The following is a 16635-nucleotide window of genomic DNA, read 5'->3' on the forward strand; positions in this document are numbered from 1 at the left end:
TTTTTCCTTTTCTTTTTACATCTCTGAGTTAATTTCTATTCCTTTGGTGAAAAACAGCAGAAAAATGATTTTTTTGTGTTTTTTTTTTTTTTTTAGTTGTTTAAATGTGCATTTCAGGTGCTGGTCATATTTTAGTGAAAATAATCAAGCTATGTCTATCAGTCTACAGAGTTCCTACACATCCCAGATTTATTCAGATACAAACATTAAAGGTTGTCTGGGTTTAAATGTGAAAGTATGCAGTTCACTTTTCAGGAAGTCAAATGTTTGTCCATCCTTCTAGCAAGGATAAATAGAAGGTGGCCTAAATGGACAGACTGCTCTGATGTTTGAATAGATGTTTGACCTTCCATAATTTTCTGTTAGTATGTATGAATGGATAGTTTTCTTCCTCAATTCTCATCCAGACTTTGAAATTATTTAAGTTAGATAGTTGTTTATTTGTTGCAAATTAATATTCAGTTGATCAGAATATTTTCTTATATTTTTTCCTGTGATTAAGTTCCATTTTATATTCAACATTAAAAGTGCTATATAGAAGATTTTACATTAGGACAAGCATTAGAGTCAACAATGTGTAATTTCTGTTGAAAAAATAATAGTAAGAAGGATGTTCTTTTTTCTCATGAACTTCTGTGGTGCAGTTATAGTGAGTACTGTATCTTAACTGCTCGAACTATTTCATTTTAAAGAATCAGAGAGATTGTAGATGGGTGGGTCGAACTCAACCTAATTCATATTGAGGCCAATATCTGGACAGATCTGAGTCATCTAAATACAATGGTAGATAAATTTCAGCCGCATTGCACATCAACAGACTGATGGGTTAATATAACACCAAGCAGTTCTGATGTTTCATCCAAAGCATGTTGCAATGTACAAGATGGTCAGTCAGTAGCTGTAAACCTCTTAGATAAAAGATCTTCTGGGGGAAAGGTATTAGTTTTGCTAACCATAAACAGACTGAAGACAAGCTATCCCTAATGGACGTAAGATAATGGTGACATAAAGCTACTCAAAACCCAAATTTCGAAAGAATATAAACCATGCCTTTACTGCAACCCCTCCATTAAAAATTGCTCCACATTTTCTCCAGTGACAATGTTATGACATTAGTTCAATGTTTTACAGCAGTTTTAAAGTTGAGGCTTGCAGCATTTCAAATCAACAAGCGTGTGAAAACATGTGTGTGTTTGCAACCCAAATCCTCATAGCCCATAAATTTTAATATTCCTTGCGAGTGCTATACCCAGGCAAAACAAAAAGTCTCTCAGAAGCCCCTGCCCAGAGCGCATGTTTAGCTCTGCCAGGTTCCCAAAGACATATGTGCACTCTCACTTCCCCCTCTTCCCACCCCACTTTTCACATGCATTTTCCATGAATTGCTGGTGATCTTAAACAAGCCCTAATAACAGTCCCTCCAACACCCAGCCCAGGGGGGACACTACAGCTCGCTTCACTGGGTGATATTTTTCGACTGTATCTGGGGAGGGCCAAACACATTTACCCCAGCTCTACCAAAACAGAACTGGAGCTCAGGAAAGGAGAGGGTGTTCCACCCTCAGGCCTCTGTTTTTTTTTTTTTTTTTTTTTCTTGTTTACCAGTCACCACATGAGGCTGATGCTATTTTAAATTGCAAGTCTCTGCCATGGCTAACTGGCCTTAGCCTCTTCATGCCATTTGCCTTAATAATGTGGGCCGGACTCTCCGTGGGGAAAGCAGCCGCCATCCTGGGAACGGCTAAATGACACAGTGGAGTTCATTGATGGAAAGGATTACACGCTTTTGCACGAAGGGCGGCAAAGCGATGTCTTCTCTGAAGGGCACAACAAAGAGAGAAGATATGAAATCCTTAAGGAGGGAGAACTCACCAGCTCACTGTATGTAAACCACAAGCATTTGCGTGGATTGTAAAGTCGCTTATCTCTAATGGGTCTGCAGTCAAGCAAAACCTCATGTGCCTAAATATTTTTTAGATTTTTATGTGCATAATAGCCGGAATATTTTTCAGTGATTTTTGATAAACACAAATAAAAACCTGAAAAGTGTTGCATTAAATTGGATTCAGCCTCCCTAGATCAATACTTTGTTCAATTACGGATAGGCTATGTTCCTATCAGTTTGTCATGTTTAGAGATTGAATCTTTACCCTCTTTGCAAAATAGCTCAAATCCAGTCAAACTGAACACTGAACGTTATGTTAAGATCCGTTTTAGCTTTGGACTTTGACAGGGTCTTTCTAGCACACAATGTTAAGCTTTTCCAAAGTTTAGGGTTATTTTATTTTTAACTCTAGCTTCTCTGTACTTTCTGAAGATGAGTATCGGCACAGCGTAAAGCTGCCACTACCGTGTTTTAATGGTGTGTTTCTTTTATTACAATTAGCATCTAACATCTTCTATTCCACCGAAGGGGAAACATTTAACCACAGAGTTTATCTATTGGCATTTATAGAAAAAGTACAACACTTGCACACACATGCATGCCACACTTTTCAGATTTTTATTTGTAGAAAATTTTCCAAAATATGCTCTGATTTGCAAGAAAGTGTGGGAAAGTTCAATGGAAATGAATGAAGTTCTCTGTGAAATACATATTTTCTAATATGCGTACATACACATCAGAGTTTTAGTGTTGGAAAGGTGGGAAGGGGACTCCAAAAACTTGTGACACCATCTGACCTGCCTCTAAAACTGCTTACTTGCAGAGTGTGTCCATTTCTACTTCCTGGAGCTAGTCCTGTATGGCATTACATCCTGTGCTACTGCAGAGCATGAGACCACTGTGAAATTCAACCACTTCCTCCACTGTCCCCTAACAGGGCGAAAACAATATGACATATCAAGTGGAAAAATGACCCAAGCGCCATAGATCTGAAAGCACATCAAAAGGCTGCCCAGACAACGAAGCATAAGCTGTCCTATTAAAGTCCTGAAGGATACGTAGATAGATGCGGCACTCCGCTTTACCTCTGCCCTCAATTAATTCTCATGAATCCAGCCACCGTGTATTAAAATGGCCAGATGCTAGGATGGATTCTGTTGGGAGCAATGACATGCGACAAAGTGATATGAATCACCGCCCCACACACGGCGCACAGCAGCAGCTCGCTCTCTGAGGGCTGGCGACACACTTAACAGCGAAAGGCAAAAACAATACACCGTCTCCCAAGAATGGATGGAGTGTCAAAACAGACGCCCGTTTGGCTTCGAAAAGAAACCAAGATCGATGCAAATTTGGCTCTTTTAATAGATATGTTAATATCAGATTCAATAAGACCAGAAATGCAAATAGGAAGCTCCGTGCCATGAGTCAGGCCACACTGAATATTCAAATTTAGATAATTATCTGTGGATTAGCCCCATTTTGGCTTGGAGAACTCCACTTGTCAAATAACTCTCTTTAGAAACGGTTTAATCATTGAGAGCTTTACAAGGCCCTGTAAATGTCGGCACTTGCGACCCGACAGTTGTCATATTGCTTTATATTTTAGTTTAGAGGCGTTTTACAATTTGTCAGTGTCTCTTTTAATTTATTAACTCTCTAATGTCTCTGTTTGAGCTGTACTTTCAAGGTTATGTTAGACAATTTGCAACATTCAAATGTCTAGAGGGGGGATGGAAGAGTTTGAACCACCCTAAAGGAAGGCAACATGCTATGCGAGTAATGAGTGCAAACAAATTTTCACACTCTGTCCCATGGATTCACTCTCGTGAAGGGGAGACATCTAAACTAGCGGTTTAATGCAACGGTTGTGTGAAATCAAGACCCGAGGCGGATTTTTTTAAATTGATCGAACTTATCCTGAAACTTGAGGCACTTTGCATGCTCTATACTCGTTTCTGCCAATCTCTCTACAAACCTTTTTCAAAAAATTTTCATGACACAATCATAATATTCAATGTTTTTTTATATTTTTTTTTTATTGGGACTTTAACAATAAAAAGTTCCAATAAACGTGACAGACCAGCTCAGGCTGGTTCATAATTTTGAATTAGGTTTCGATCTGGATAGAAGAGAGTTATGCAGAGAAGCAGCCAAGAAAAGCTGCAAATATCCAAAAATCCGGTGGGAGAATCCATTTTACAGAAAATAAGTCTTGTTTTCAGCTCGCCCCACAACTCGCTTACACAGGCGCATCATCTTGAAGAAACCATCCCCATCGTGATGTATGGTGGTGGTATAATCATGAAGAAGGGATGCTTCTGTTCAGCCAATGAGAGCCAATGGGAATACCAGAAGATCTGGCAACTCTCAACAAACAATCTGATATTAGAATAGTATTCTAAAAAACATTAATAAAAACTGCACACGAGAAACACCATAAAACAAAAGCATTTCAAAACCTCCTCTTTCTTCAGGTTGTGGATCGCCACCTCTCCTGCTCCCCTTCATTCCCATTTTAAAAAATGATTCCTGTATCTTCAAATCTCTGCCTCTGAATACATGAAAAGGTGCCCTGCAGCCTTTTCATGTTTTTAGTGGGAAAAAGAAGCCTATTCAAAAGAGGGAATCATAACATACTATCTATCGTCAGCTTCTGTTGTCTTAATTGGTATGAAGAGGACAATCAGATATGCAGTAAAACTGTGACTTACATGGCGCTTTAGGAGACAGATATATCATTTATGAGCATAAACTTGGTGCCAAGTCCCCCCACCCCCTTTTACACCCCTCCATGTCTGTCATCAAAATGCTGCCGTAAAGTCTCCCTTTCTGGCTGCTTTACCTGCATTCATGCTTCACTTACAGAAGGAGATTGCTAACAGTGTTTTTCATCAAAGATTAACCTCGACATAGTGTTATTTAGTGTTTTATCTCTGCTGCAGTCACAAAGCAACCTACCATGAAGCTCCGTGTGATGCCCATGTCACTCCTATATTGCTATCTTTGCCACCCTGGTCCATCTGGACTCTGTGAGGTCACTGCACACACCACCTGCTCTGATCAGGGCTTTTTTTCTTTTTTTTGCCTCAGGTTCTGGGTGGCATATCTCTAGGCACTGGGCAGATGTATAGATTTAATGCTACAAATGCCCCGAGGTGTCCATAAACTGTAACACTCTTACCTCACACTGTCTGGTTCTCACACAAGCTGAACAATTTACATTTCCAGTCGCACAACCTTTTTATGGGCTTCTGTGCAATTTAGTGTTTAATGAGACTTACTGTATGTGGTTCACCAATTTAGGGAGACAATTGCTCTTTCGCATGCTCAGGTGGACTTAATAGGCTTACAAGAGTAAAAATTGGATTGGGGTTCGCATATTCCTCGGAGTGAGTCTCTTATTACAGGAACGTATTGTTTGAATATAGCTTGGGTGTTTCTTGAAAAACGTAGTCCAAACAGACACAATTACAGTCATTATTTCAAGAAAGCCCTATTGGTTTAAAAACTCATAGCTTTGTTAATAGAATTGCTCAGAAAAAAAAGCCTTAAATGGCACAAATGCAGCAGCGAAGATTGAGCCTATCATACCAGCTGTATACCTGCCAGTCCGCTCCCTAACAGAAAACCACCTCTGTTTAAAATATCCACAAAGCTTCTGTTTTCATTCTCTCTGGTGGTGGTGTTGCCTATACAACATCCTGTTGACAGTATATACAAAGCACATACGGCCACCTGTTCTTTTTTTCATGGTCTCTATGTAGAAAAAGAATTCTTGCCTAAAAACAAATGCTTTATCTGATTTGATTTCTCCCCACTCCAAACATTGGTATTTAAATTAAAATTGACGTCTGGAGGTAATTAGGAAATAGCTCAGAGAAGAAAACTCCTCTTCTACTTTAAAGAATAGGAATTTCCTAAATTCATGACCAGTTGTTTTAAATTCATAATTTAAAAGAAGATTAAAAATGGATAATTTAAAAAAAAAGAATAGTTCATGTATTTTATTTGACTTCTGCGGCATAACTATAAGTAGCTTACCTACACTGGTTGGACTTCAGTTAAGACACACAGCCTGTTGGGTTTCCTCACAATGTTAAAAATTGAAAACAAAAAAAAGTTTAATTAGTTTTTGGTGCTCTTTGTTATTCCAATAGTATGGAAGAAAAAAAGAAAAGTGAGAATGGACCAAGCTTTATTTATCTATGTTTCATTTCCAAAAGAAATAAACATCTGGACATGTTTAAGGGTAAAATTTCAAAATAGGCCAAGAATTTGGGAAACTTTCCATGTTTTTAAGTGTGAGACTTAGAGATAAAGACATACATAGTAAAAGGGTAAATGATGGATTCAAGACTCCATTTCATGCACATGTGTTACTCAGCCATTAAAAAACATCATGGCAACGTTGAGGTGGGTGACTTTAACAATTGTTGATGTTTTATGGAGTTTAAGTTTGAGCTCATGAAAACTATCCATTCATTTCGAGGCAACCTTTGTAGACGTTTGAAATGAGCCAAAATATCTAAAAAGTCTTAAGTTTGAAACGTATTTGAACTTTGGTGACGGTGGCAGCAGCATGCTGTGGGAATGATTATGTAGTCATCCCCACAGCATGCTGCTGCCACGACCGTTCTTCTCATCCTCAGCACAACAACACAACTAGTTTACCCCTTAATAATTGATATAATTCCTCTGAAAATAGCAGGCGAAGATGGTAGAAATATAGTAATAAATAAAAGCCAATAAACAATTGTCTTGATAATATTTTAGTTAATTTATTACTTTATTAGCTTATTGATTTACACGATTACAAAACCTCCATGATAATGCTGTCACTATTGTTTAATTGCCTCAATAGAATCAGCGCACCAAGCATCCTTTAAAAACACCCCTCTATAAACAAAACAGAAGCTAGTAATTCTAATTAAATAATGTATTATTATTATTATTATTATTATTATTATTATTATTATTAGCCACATAAAAATTTTATTTTGTTTTATATTGAAAATTATTTTAAAAAATTATTTAAAAATATATATATATTTTTTTTATATAATTTTTTTTTTTTTTTGCTTCTTTTATGTCCTTATATAGGATTTAGTGTCAGAGATCATGATCTGGTTTTCCGGTGGACATTTTTTGCAGTGCACCAGCGGGATTTTACTATGTTGCGCTGCCAGACTCCGCCCGCTCGCCGCGCGTCACCGGCGAGTGGAGTGGAGTGGACGCGGAGTCACTCCCCTGCCTACTTTTAATAGCTTTGTCATGTGATGGAAAGCAGTTGTAAGACAGGTGCCCTCGGTTCATTCTCGGCGAGGGGCAGCAGTTGCCTGTGTGAGAGCGAGTGGGAAGCGTGTGTGGATTTCTTTTTTTACTTGATTTTGTTTTTTTCCCCCCTCTGTTTTTTTTTTTTTTTTCTTCCTTTTTGGATTTTGTTTTTCGGAGCGTCATTCAGTGATTCTGGATGGCGTGGGACAGGTGTAACCAGGACTCGGTGTGGACAGAATTAGAGGTGAGCGCATCTTAAAAAAAAAATCCTCCTTTCACATCCTTCTAGCCCTCTGGAGGGTTTTTTCCCCCACCTGGAACGATGGACAAGTCTCTCCTCCTCCTACTCTCCCTCTTCCAGTGGTGCCGGTGTAGCGCGCGCGTCTGGACGCGGCGGTTGAGGATGCAAGGGATTTACAGCAAGGGAACAAATGACATGCGGAGTGTTGCTTTCCACCTCTGTTAAACATATAGAGGCTGTCAGGCGCGCTCGAAGGGTCTTTTTTCTTATTTTTTAATTTTTTTGTTCAGGATACCTCCTTACAGGATCTGCGCTTGCAAAACTGACGGAGAGTCTCTTTCCAGCCGCCGACGGAACGCGCTCTGGGTGCAAAGAGAAGGGGGGCTTATTCATGCCGAAATGACCGAAATGTCTCAGAGTCAGGTATTTGTCGTTTGACAGATGAAATCCGCTGGCGGTGATAATCTCATGATGTGCCTCGCAGTTGGGATAGTTTTGTTTTTGAAGGTCTTTTTTTCTTCTTTCCCAAACCAGAGAAGCGACGCGATCTGGCAGGAGCATCAATGTTTTTAACGACAACATCCAGAGTCGATGGTTTTATACTTAATCCTAAACTGTGTTTCGCCTTGTTATTTCTATCGCTCTTTATTCTCATTTTTCGCCTAGCAAATGATAAATGAAAAAATACTTATTCATCAAATTTTCCTGATTTCTTTATTATTATTATTATTATTATTTTATTTAAGCTGACATCCGGCTCCTTGATTTGAAATCTTTTTTTTATATTTTAATTGGGTTAAAGCTACATCATGGCTTCTAATTTATATCACTGTTATGGGCTTTAAAATGTAAAATAAGGGAGAAACAAAAGTGCGCGACAGCACTTTACTTCAGGTATGCTTCAAGAGAGTTTCTGATTTGGACTGCGACAGTGTGCAGGCTTCTTCAAAAACTTCATTTCCATCGATTCTGTGAGATGTGTCTACCTTAAAAGCTTGTTCTCCAGGCTGCCTATTTCCTCTAATAATCACCCGAGCAGGTGTTTTCATGCGCGGTGCGTGCGTAAAAATCCGCTGGAGCGCCGCGGTGCATCCTGATCGCCTGGCTGGCGGCGCTATTTCATTAGTTTACCAAGACGTGCGTGAGATAATTCAAGTACAGGACGTCCACTCTCTGAATATCTGAACAGTTTGGTTGCGATTTACTGTCACCCCCCCTTCTCCTCCGCCCCCTTTTTCTTGCTCGCCGGATCACGTAAAGGTGATGAGTGGCGGTGGCGCAGTGAATCTGTTACACCTCTCTGTTGCATTTTGCACCATGACAGTCGTCTGATCACAGTCGCGATTGTTGGCGAATTCCAGTGGAAATACGAACTGTGACATCGAGATCTGGACGGGTTTTCCTACTTGGCACGGCATCCCTCCCCGTCTCAGCTTTTGCCCCTGATCCGAACCCGACTCCCTCTCTGCAGGGGACAAACACCCATTACGCCTTTGCCTCAGGATGTCTGTCTTGTATTTCTCCTAACCCCTCCCCTGTGGCGTTCATAAACGCCTAACGTGTGTTTGGTTTAGTAATAAACATCCACAACAGTAGCAAGATCACTTTTTTTCTTCCCCCAGGTTTGGATTTGCATTTCAGGGTGCCAAAAAAATTCCTTGGAGTATGGGATATTAAGTTGTTTAAAGTCTTCTTTGCAAAGACTTAAATCAATGTTTATTTTTCTGTGATAAAAGAGCCAGCCTCCATCTGTTTCACTCACAGAGACAACTGTCTTGCTCCAGTCTGCAGCCGGGGCTAGACTTGATAATTTGTACACCCTGGAAGCAGGAGCAGCAGCTACAAACAGGATACACATTGGCTAGATTACATAAAAGAAGCTGGTGAATAACAAAATGTCAACAGGCAGCATTTAGTAGCCGGGAGGCCATGGCCTCTCCAGTGTACGCAGTGTACTGGAGGTGGAGAGAAGCTAAATGGAAACAGGTTGCAGACTCCTGAAAAAAAAAAAAACACACATACACAGCACTGTCGTAGCAGGTCTGTTAATAACAAATGGAGTAATTGTGAGAAAAGTTATTGATTAATTATGGCTTCGAAGAGCACCTGAAAGAGACAGACGCAAGGGGAGTGGTGAATAATACAAATTCCAGTTGGATACGTTGTTTATATGGAATATTTTATACTCTGTTTTAAGTCAACAATTCTTCAATTGCAGGTGTTAGAAGACGTTTTTTTTCCTGTCAATATTGCAAAGATATTTCTCAAGTTGAATCAAACACTGCAGCTTTTTTCCCTATCTCCTTAAACATCTTTGTTGTTTCTGTTTTTCTCTAGTGTGCTGCCTTGGTTGGTGAAGACCAGCCCCTCTGCCCTGACCTTCCTGAACTTGACCTCTCAGAGCTGGATGTCAGCGACTTGGATGCCGACAGCTTTCTGGGTGGCCTTAAATGGTACAGCGACCAATCAGAGATCATTTCCTCTCAGTATGGGAATGAAGCGTCTAATCTTTTTGAGGTAAATTGACCTTATACACCTGTTTCAGGCCAGCTTATTGTTTGCTATAACACAGTGTGGGGGTGGTAGCGATGCATTATGCTGAAGAGACAACACATTACATAATATTGTCTTCAAGATCCCTAGATATTTGTAATATTTTGAGGAAAACTAAGAATCCATTTTCTCACAAAAAAGTAAAGTAAAAAGTTTTACAGGAGATCTTTTTGATGGAGAATGATCCATCAAAAAGATCAAAATACTTGATCAGTTTAAGTATTTTTGATTTCGAATGAAAAATGATGAAATGCCGTCTAAAATCTTTAAATCCTATATAGGAACCATTTAGATTGGAGCCAAAAGGAAGCAAAGAAGCAGATGCTAACTTTAGCATCTGGTCATGATTAGCAAAAAATCCCCAAAATCTCCACAAAATGATTTTCAGGTGGCAGAGGTTTCTTTTGTAACTGAATTGTAAATGTCGATCTGCAATCATTACTCATGGACACTGTCAGTACAAAGTACCATCTGAAGGAGTAATACATTCAAAGAGAATGCTAACTTCATTTTTACTAGCTAACTGTTAGCCAGCTCAGTTATTTTACATACTGTCCATAGAATTTTTTTTCTTCTGAATGCCAAAAATATTGCCACATATACAAAAAGATGAAATTGCTGATATTGAACGATAAATAGCCAGGGGCCCCACTGTGTCACACGCTTCTTTGATTGTGTTTTAGTTTTTTTTAGTTATGTCTGTTAACCCAGTGATACATTTCTACTAGCCGATTCTATCAGTGCAACGGGGCATGCCATGGACTACTCTTTTGAAGGAGAACCATCGCTTTGTCAGTTGCTAACTGTTAATGAGCTGCAAAACTCTGAGAGGAATGCAAAATATAAATTTGACAATTATTTTTTCCTGTTAAATATTAAAAAATTCTGCCATATAAACAATTAGAAGGTACTGATAGCTTCTGCGATTCTTTTGTAACTGAGTGTTGCCGGCCAAGAAGTGTTTTTTTTATGCTGACAGTATTTAGATATTAGAGTCCCAGACATTATTGCAATATGAAGTCAACTCTAAAAGTTTATATCCTGGGATAACAGCACTAACTTGCACACATTTCATTAGAAAAAGTCACATTCTGACAGCAACTAGATAACATGAGACAGATGTCACTTTAATGAGAAATATTTGGTCACTTCTGAATCATTTTACTTGTCAGAAGTTTCTGTGGCCACACTATGCTTTATGACAGTGTGAAGCGTATCTGTACTTGCAGCAGGATGGAATAATCCCCACACCGCCAACAGAACGGTTTATCATATTCTTGAATACAACCCAAACAAATTGTTCAACTGTTACTAGTTTACAAACACAATTTTACATTGGAGTACAAAAGATAAGGAAGAAGAAGATAAAGCCCAGGAGGACCTTTGTCCTCTAGTTTGGCTCCTGGCCGCGACGGTAGGCTCCCTTATCAACTTTCTGCATTCATTTCAGCCCGAACTTAGTTATGCGGCACAGATCTGAGAAATGTGTCCGTAGTAAACCGTGGACATAGGAAGGGAGAGTATTGCAAAATACTTCTCAAAGGTTGGATTATAAACCGTTAATCTTTACCCCCCTTTCTCTCATTCTGGCTCTCTTGCTGTTCTTGCCCGGTGGCAAACAAAAGTCCACAGAGGGTGATGATCTGGCCAGGGCCATAAAGCCATCAGTCTTGGGGACTGAGTTGTAGTCCCCAGTTCATTATAAACCTTTATCAGTGCCAGAGATAGACAAGAAAGACTGAGATTGGATGCTTTAGCCTCGCCTCAGGAGGAAAAACCCTGTGTGAGGAGCCAGCGCATGTGCGCGCCTATGGCCCTGTCATGTAGTCACGTTTCCAGGGTCTCTATTGTGTGTTTTGTCTCTGTGTGATTGTGCACGCATGTCCTTGGTGGTCTTGCAGGCAGCAGTTGATAACAGACTAAATTCTTTCCATGTTTGGCTCTATATATCACCTGGCATTCTCTTGCTGTAGACTACCCCAAACAGGGGGCGGGAGGACCTTAAGTACTAGCTAGTGTGACTATGGCTGCTCTGTAGTCTGTAGAGTGATATGGCGAGCAGCCACCGAGTGGCTCTGGGGATGGATAAAAATACCAATGAGAGAGTATACATGTGCCTGTGTGAGTATGTGTGCCATTTTTACACACAATGGAATTTTGCATCCCCTGATGAGAGAAACTTGCTCTGAGCATGAAGTTGGGATGAGAGGCTGAATCTGTGCACCTTTGTGCACATGGTAACATCCCCCCAGCACGAGGAAATTTTGCCCCATGCAAACCAGACAAATTGCATCGATGTGCACCCTCAGCAGTCCAAACAGAAGAACTTATGTTTTTGTGTCACAAACATAACATTTTATGCATTTTGTCAGATTTGTACCAGATCACCAAGTAATGTATGGTTATGAAATAATAGAACAATGGTACATGAACCATTTTATTTTCATTTTATTGATCTGATTTCTTAAATTAAAATTTAGTGCAGCCAACTGGCTTAAGAAGTAATCTAACTGCTGTCTAACAGAGGAAGAACATTTTGGAGAAAAATTGAGAAGGGTCGACTTGTCTGCAAAAGACTTGAGACAGACATTCAGCAATCAGCAGGACAACTCTAAACATGCAGCCAGAGGAACGATGGAGCGGTTTGTGGCATGGTTTAAAAAGTTGTGCATGCAGACACTCTCCATCCATTCTAAATAATCTATTTTGATAAAAAAGAAAATAACTAAAATTCTGTTTTTAGATGTGCAAAAGTGGCAGAGATGTATCCCAAAGGACAGATGGTGGCTCTACAAAGTATTAACTCAGAGGGCTGAGTACTAATACCAAATGCTACTTTGTTGTGGTTTATCTCATACAGAGTCAATAGAATACAAAACTGTTTTGGTCATGCCATGAGACAGTGTAAATAAGTTAAAGTGATATTGTGAAAATAGGTTGCAAGTCAAGTAATACATTTCCCTAACCCCCCCAACCCCCCCAACCCCCTCTCGCTGCATATTTGGAGAGTTACAAGTCACCATATGATGCTTTGAGTTCATCATACACCAGGGCCGGCTAATCCTATTTAATCTGACAGAGGAAAGTTTGCTACTTGGCAGGAATCAGAGAGCTGGGGCAGCAGCTGCACTTCCTGCGCCTCCTCCACGTTGGCCTCTGCACGGAGGAGAGAAACATGCAAAGAAAAGTTGAAGATTTAGAAAAAGTGTTAATAAATGCTCATACTGCAAAAGAACTGCGACTTTACTTTAATTCTGTCTCCGCTTCTCTTGCGTGCGTCGTGCACTGTAGCGTTCCAGCAGGTAGCAGATTATCAGGGCTGTTTTGGAGCAACATGTGTAACAGCTGGGTGCAGCTCACCATATGAGCCCCCTCTTTTAAATATCCCCATCAAAACAATCTGCTCTGTGGATCTGTGAACCTGCATTCACTGGTTCAGTTAGTCAGCTGTTGAAATGATTTGCAGCTTTGAGGGAAAGACAAACACTTGCTGTTTTCTATGACACCTGGGTATTTGATTCAGTGCGAGGTTTGATGCAGCATTGTAGTAAATGAGTAAAGAAAGTTTGGAAAGTTGGAACCAGGCAAAAAACAAAAAAAAATGTAAATGAGGAATGGAAATTTTCTGCAGCCATTTCTTTTAAATCCACTGAAGAGTGCCTTCACCAATGTTTCTATCTGTGTACATGTGCCGTTGTGTTCTGAAAGCAGCGTGTGTCCTCTGATCACAAGCTGTCCTCTGGCTGGCCTTTTGCTTCATTCCCTGCCATCGTCCCAACTGTCCCTAACACAAAATGTGGGGAACGATATGCCACACCCCTGCCTTTTAACACACGCACACACACAGCGGCTATCGCTCTCGGCCCCAGCGTATTTGACACCTCTTCAAAATGAGCCGACCGCGAAAGTCCACAGTCTATTTCTGACTGCAGTTGTTAAGGGGCTAGCCAGTCCAACAAGTTCCCCATGTACTGCCAAAGAAAACAGCACCAGAAGTGTGACCCAACGTCTTTTTGAACTGCAGGTCACTACTTGGGTTTCATTTCCAGCCTCAACTCTTTGATTGATGGAAATGTGCTGCCATCGTGGTTTGGGCTTTTCTGGATTCCAGTGATGGACGCCTCCCGGCAGCTACCGCGTCCCGCATATGCAGATGACGGCATTTACAGCTGTTGTTGGCTCCGAGTTGGCATGTGTGATTTGGAAGGAAAATTGGCTACGGGCTTATCTTTTTACATGCTTTCTGCCTCTGCATGTGTTCCTTTTGTGAAGTACTTCGATGATAGATGGACAGGTGGAGCACAGAGACGAGCTCCACCTGTCCACCTGCAGGAAGAAAGAGAGGAGGGAAAGAAAGGGAGACACAAAGAGGCACCGGGACAGATGGGTAGGGAAGTAGTCACATGGATGAGGAGAAGCTTGGACGTTAGCCAACCAAACCCAAAGCCTGCGGATTGGAAGAAAAAGGTTGTGAGCTTAGGAAGTAGTAAAATAAGATGTCGAAGCTTAAAGCATTACTCTGATATTAGCTATACTCAGTGTTAAATGTGAGTGCACATATGTTGGGGTGTTTTTTATTATCTTATTTATATCTTTCTCAGGATGTGGTGTGATTGGATCAGCTTTCAAACAGCATTATGAAGCTTTGTCTAGGTTTAGTTGTGCCTTAGTGCCCAGAAGCTCGCAGGCTTAAAGAGATAGTTCTTTTTTTTAAAATAAGGCTCTCTTAAAGGTTATAAGCAGTTTGCATCGTACCTGCACTCAATAACACTCTCGGTGTCTTGCTTATCTGCATATCCATATTATCTGCACCCAAAAGTTAAAACTAACACTTAGTTTCAGGGGAAAGGACAAAAAAGTGGACTGTTACCGCCTTGAAAGAGCAATTATACAAAGACAAGATTACAAGCAAAATTGTGGTACAAAATAAATCACCACCAATCCTATTCTTGTGTGAAGTAAATTGAGAATAATATTATAAGAAAACACTTCCAGTTAGAATAAGTGGTACAAAAATAAAGTGTATAATTCTTGATGTGCAGTGCTGGTAGAGATATAATAAACAGTCCAGGCTTAAAGTTGAGGAGGAAAGTAAAGCAACTTTAGATTATTTAACAATATCCGATAGGATGGGAAGTTCAGCTCTTTTCAGAGCAGTCTGTGGATCGACAAGATGGTTATTAATTTATCATCATCTGTAACCTTCTATTTTAGCTTAACTTGGCAAATATGAATCTTTTGTATGATATCGTTTTGCATTCAATGTTCCCTATATGTATTTGTTCTGTTAAGAAAGCAGGCATTCTTTTTTTTTTTGTATTTTAATAAAATTTTACATTTTTATTTAGCATAAAATGGAATTAACAAAACACTTCAGACAAACTTAAAACCCACAACAATTTATCATTGTGTTACATTTCATACATTATATGGGTTTTTGTGATGCACTCTCCTCCTTACCACTGCATGTTGACGAAGCGACGGACTCCCATTGCGTTTGTCCCTTTCTATATTTTGACATACTGATATGTTTGGATTTGTTTTTTTGTTTTTGATCTGCATGCAAAAATGCAGTGAGCAGGAGAAAACAAGCACTGCAGCCTGAACGATACCTGAACACAGCATCCATTCTGTGAAACATAAACATGGTGGTGGTAGCATCATGATGTGTGGGTGCTTTCTTTCAGTACGGACAGGGGAAACTGCTTCCAGTTTTGGGGAAGATGAATGGAGTTAAAAACAGGGTAACACTGAAAAAACAAAAATCTATCCGAACAACGACCCTAAGCACAACCAGAATTATCAAAAAATACCTTAAAAGAATGAAATCATGAGATGGAATGGCCCAGTTAAAGTTTAGACACAGATTGTGTGGCCAGACAATTACTTTGACTTGAAAAGCTCTACATGTCTTGCTTTCAGTGCATGTTTCATACAGGAACATCATGAGTCACCTCCTACTTCTCATTGTCTGGTCAATAATCATCAGTCATCTGTAAATAACTGTCCAGGGCAGAAACATTAAGCATGAACTTTAACTACTAGCTCCATATATTGTGAATTCGTCCGGAATGAACACCTAGAGTGTTTTCTTCTGGAGGTGGTTTTAATGGAACTGTCCCAGGGTGGATTGATTAACCGAGCTTGCTGGTCGTGGTAGAACAAGCTGGGATGAACGTTTTTCCTCCAGCATTCCTGCCTCGGTTGTAGAGACAAGCAGGCGTAGATTAGCTCAAACACTTGTTGGCGACATACTCCTGTGAGCTGAAAGACACACACACTTCTAAAAACACACATGCAACCGGCAGAAACCCCTTCCTGTCCCTGCTTCTACTCCCCTGCTGCACGCCGCTCGCGTTCATTTTGCAAATTTATGCTGACATTTGAGAGTGCGCCACCCGCACCAGTTCACCGCTCCAGCAAAAGGGTGTATGAATTATCATATTCTACTGTATAATATAATTTTCTCAAGTGAGTCTTATTAGAATACACCATACTTTCCTGATCTCAGGTTCCCTGCAGTTTTTTTACTGCACTGATGCATTGTTTGCACTGTCTGATGGAGGAAATCCTCCATCACTGTCAAGCCCAGCTTTCAGACCAGCAGCCATGTTGTTTTGGGACGCACAAATGAGAGGGAAGTGTAGACAAATGGGCGCAGATGTATAGTAGCGAGGGA

The 16635-nt window shown here is 40.2% G+C and overlaps 1 protein-coding gene across 1 annotated transcript in view; it reads left to right on the forward strand.

Moving 5' to 3' along the window:
- The window catches only part of ppargc1a (peroxisome proliferator-activated receptor gamma, coactivator 1 alpha), a 302021-nt gene that overhangs the window by 249313 nt on the left and 36073 nt on the right, over positions 1-16635 (forward strand). Inside the window, 1 exon segment of the mRNA XM_055051082.1 lies at positions 9741-9920. Coding sequence (XP_054907057.1) covers positions 9741-9920 — 180 coding nt within the window.

This window comes from Poeciliopsis prolifica, unplaced genomic scaffold (assembly GCF_027474105.1).
Source record: "Poeciliopsis prolifica strain line A6 unplaced genomic scaffold, Auburn_PproV2 SCAFFOLD032, whole genome shotgun sequence".
NCBI lineage: Eukaryota > Metazoa > Chordata > Actinopteri > Cyprinodontiformes > Poeciliidae > Poeciliopsis > Poeciliopsis prolifica.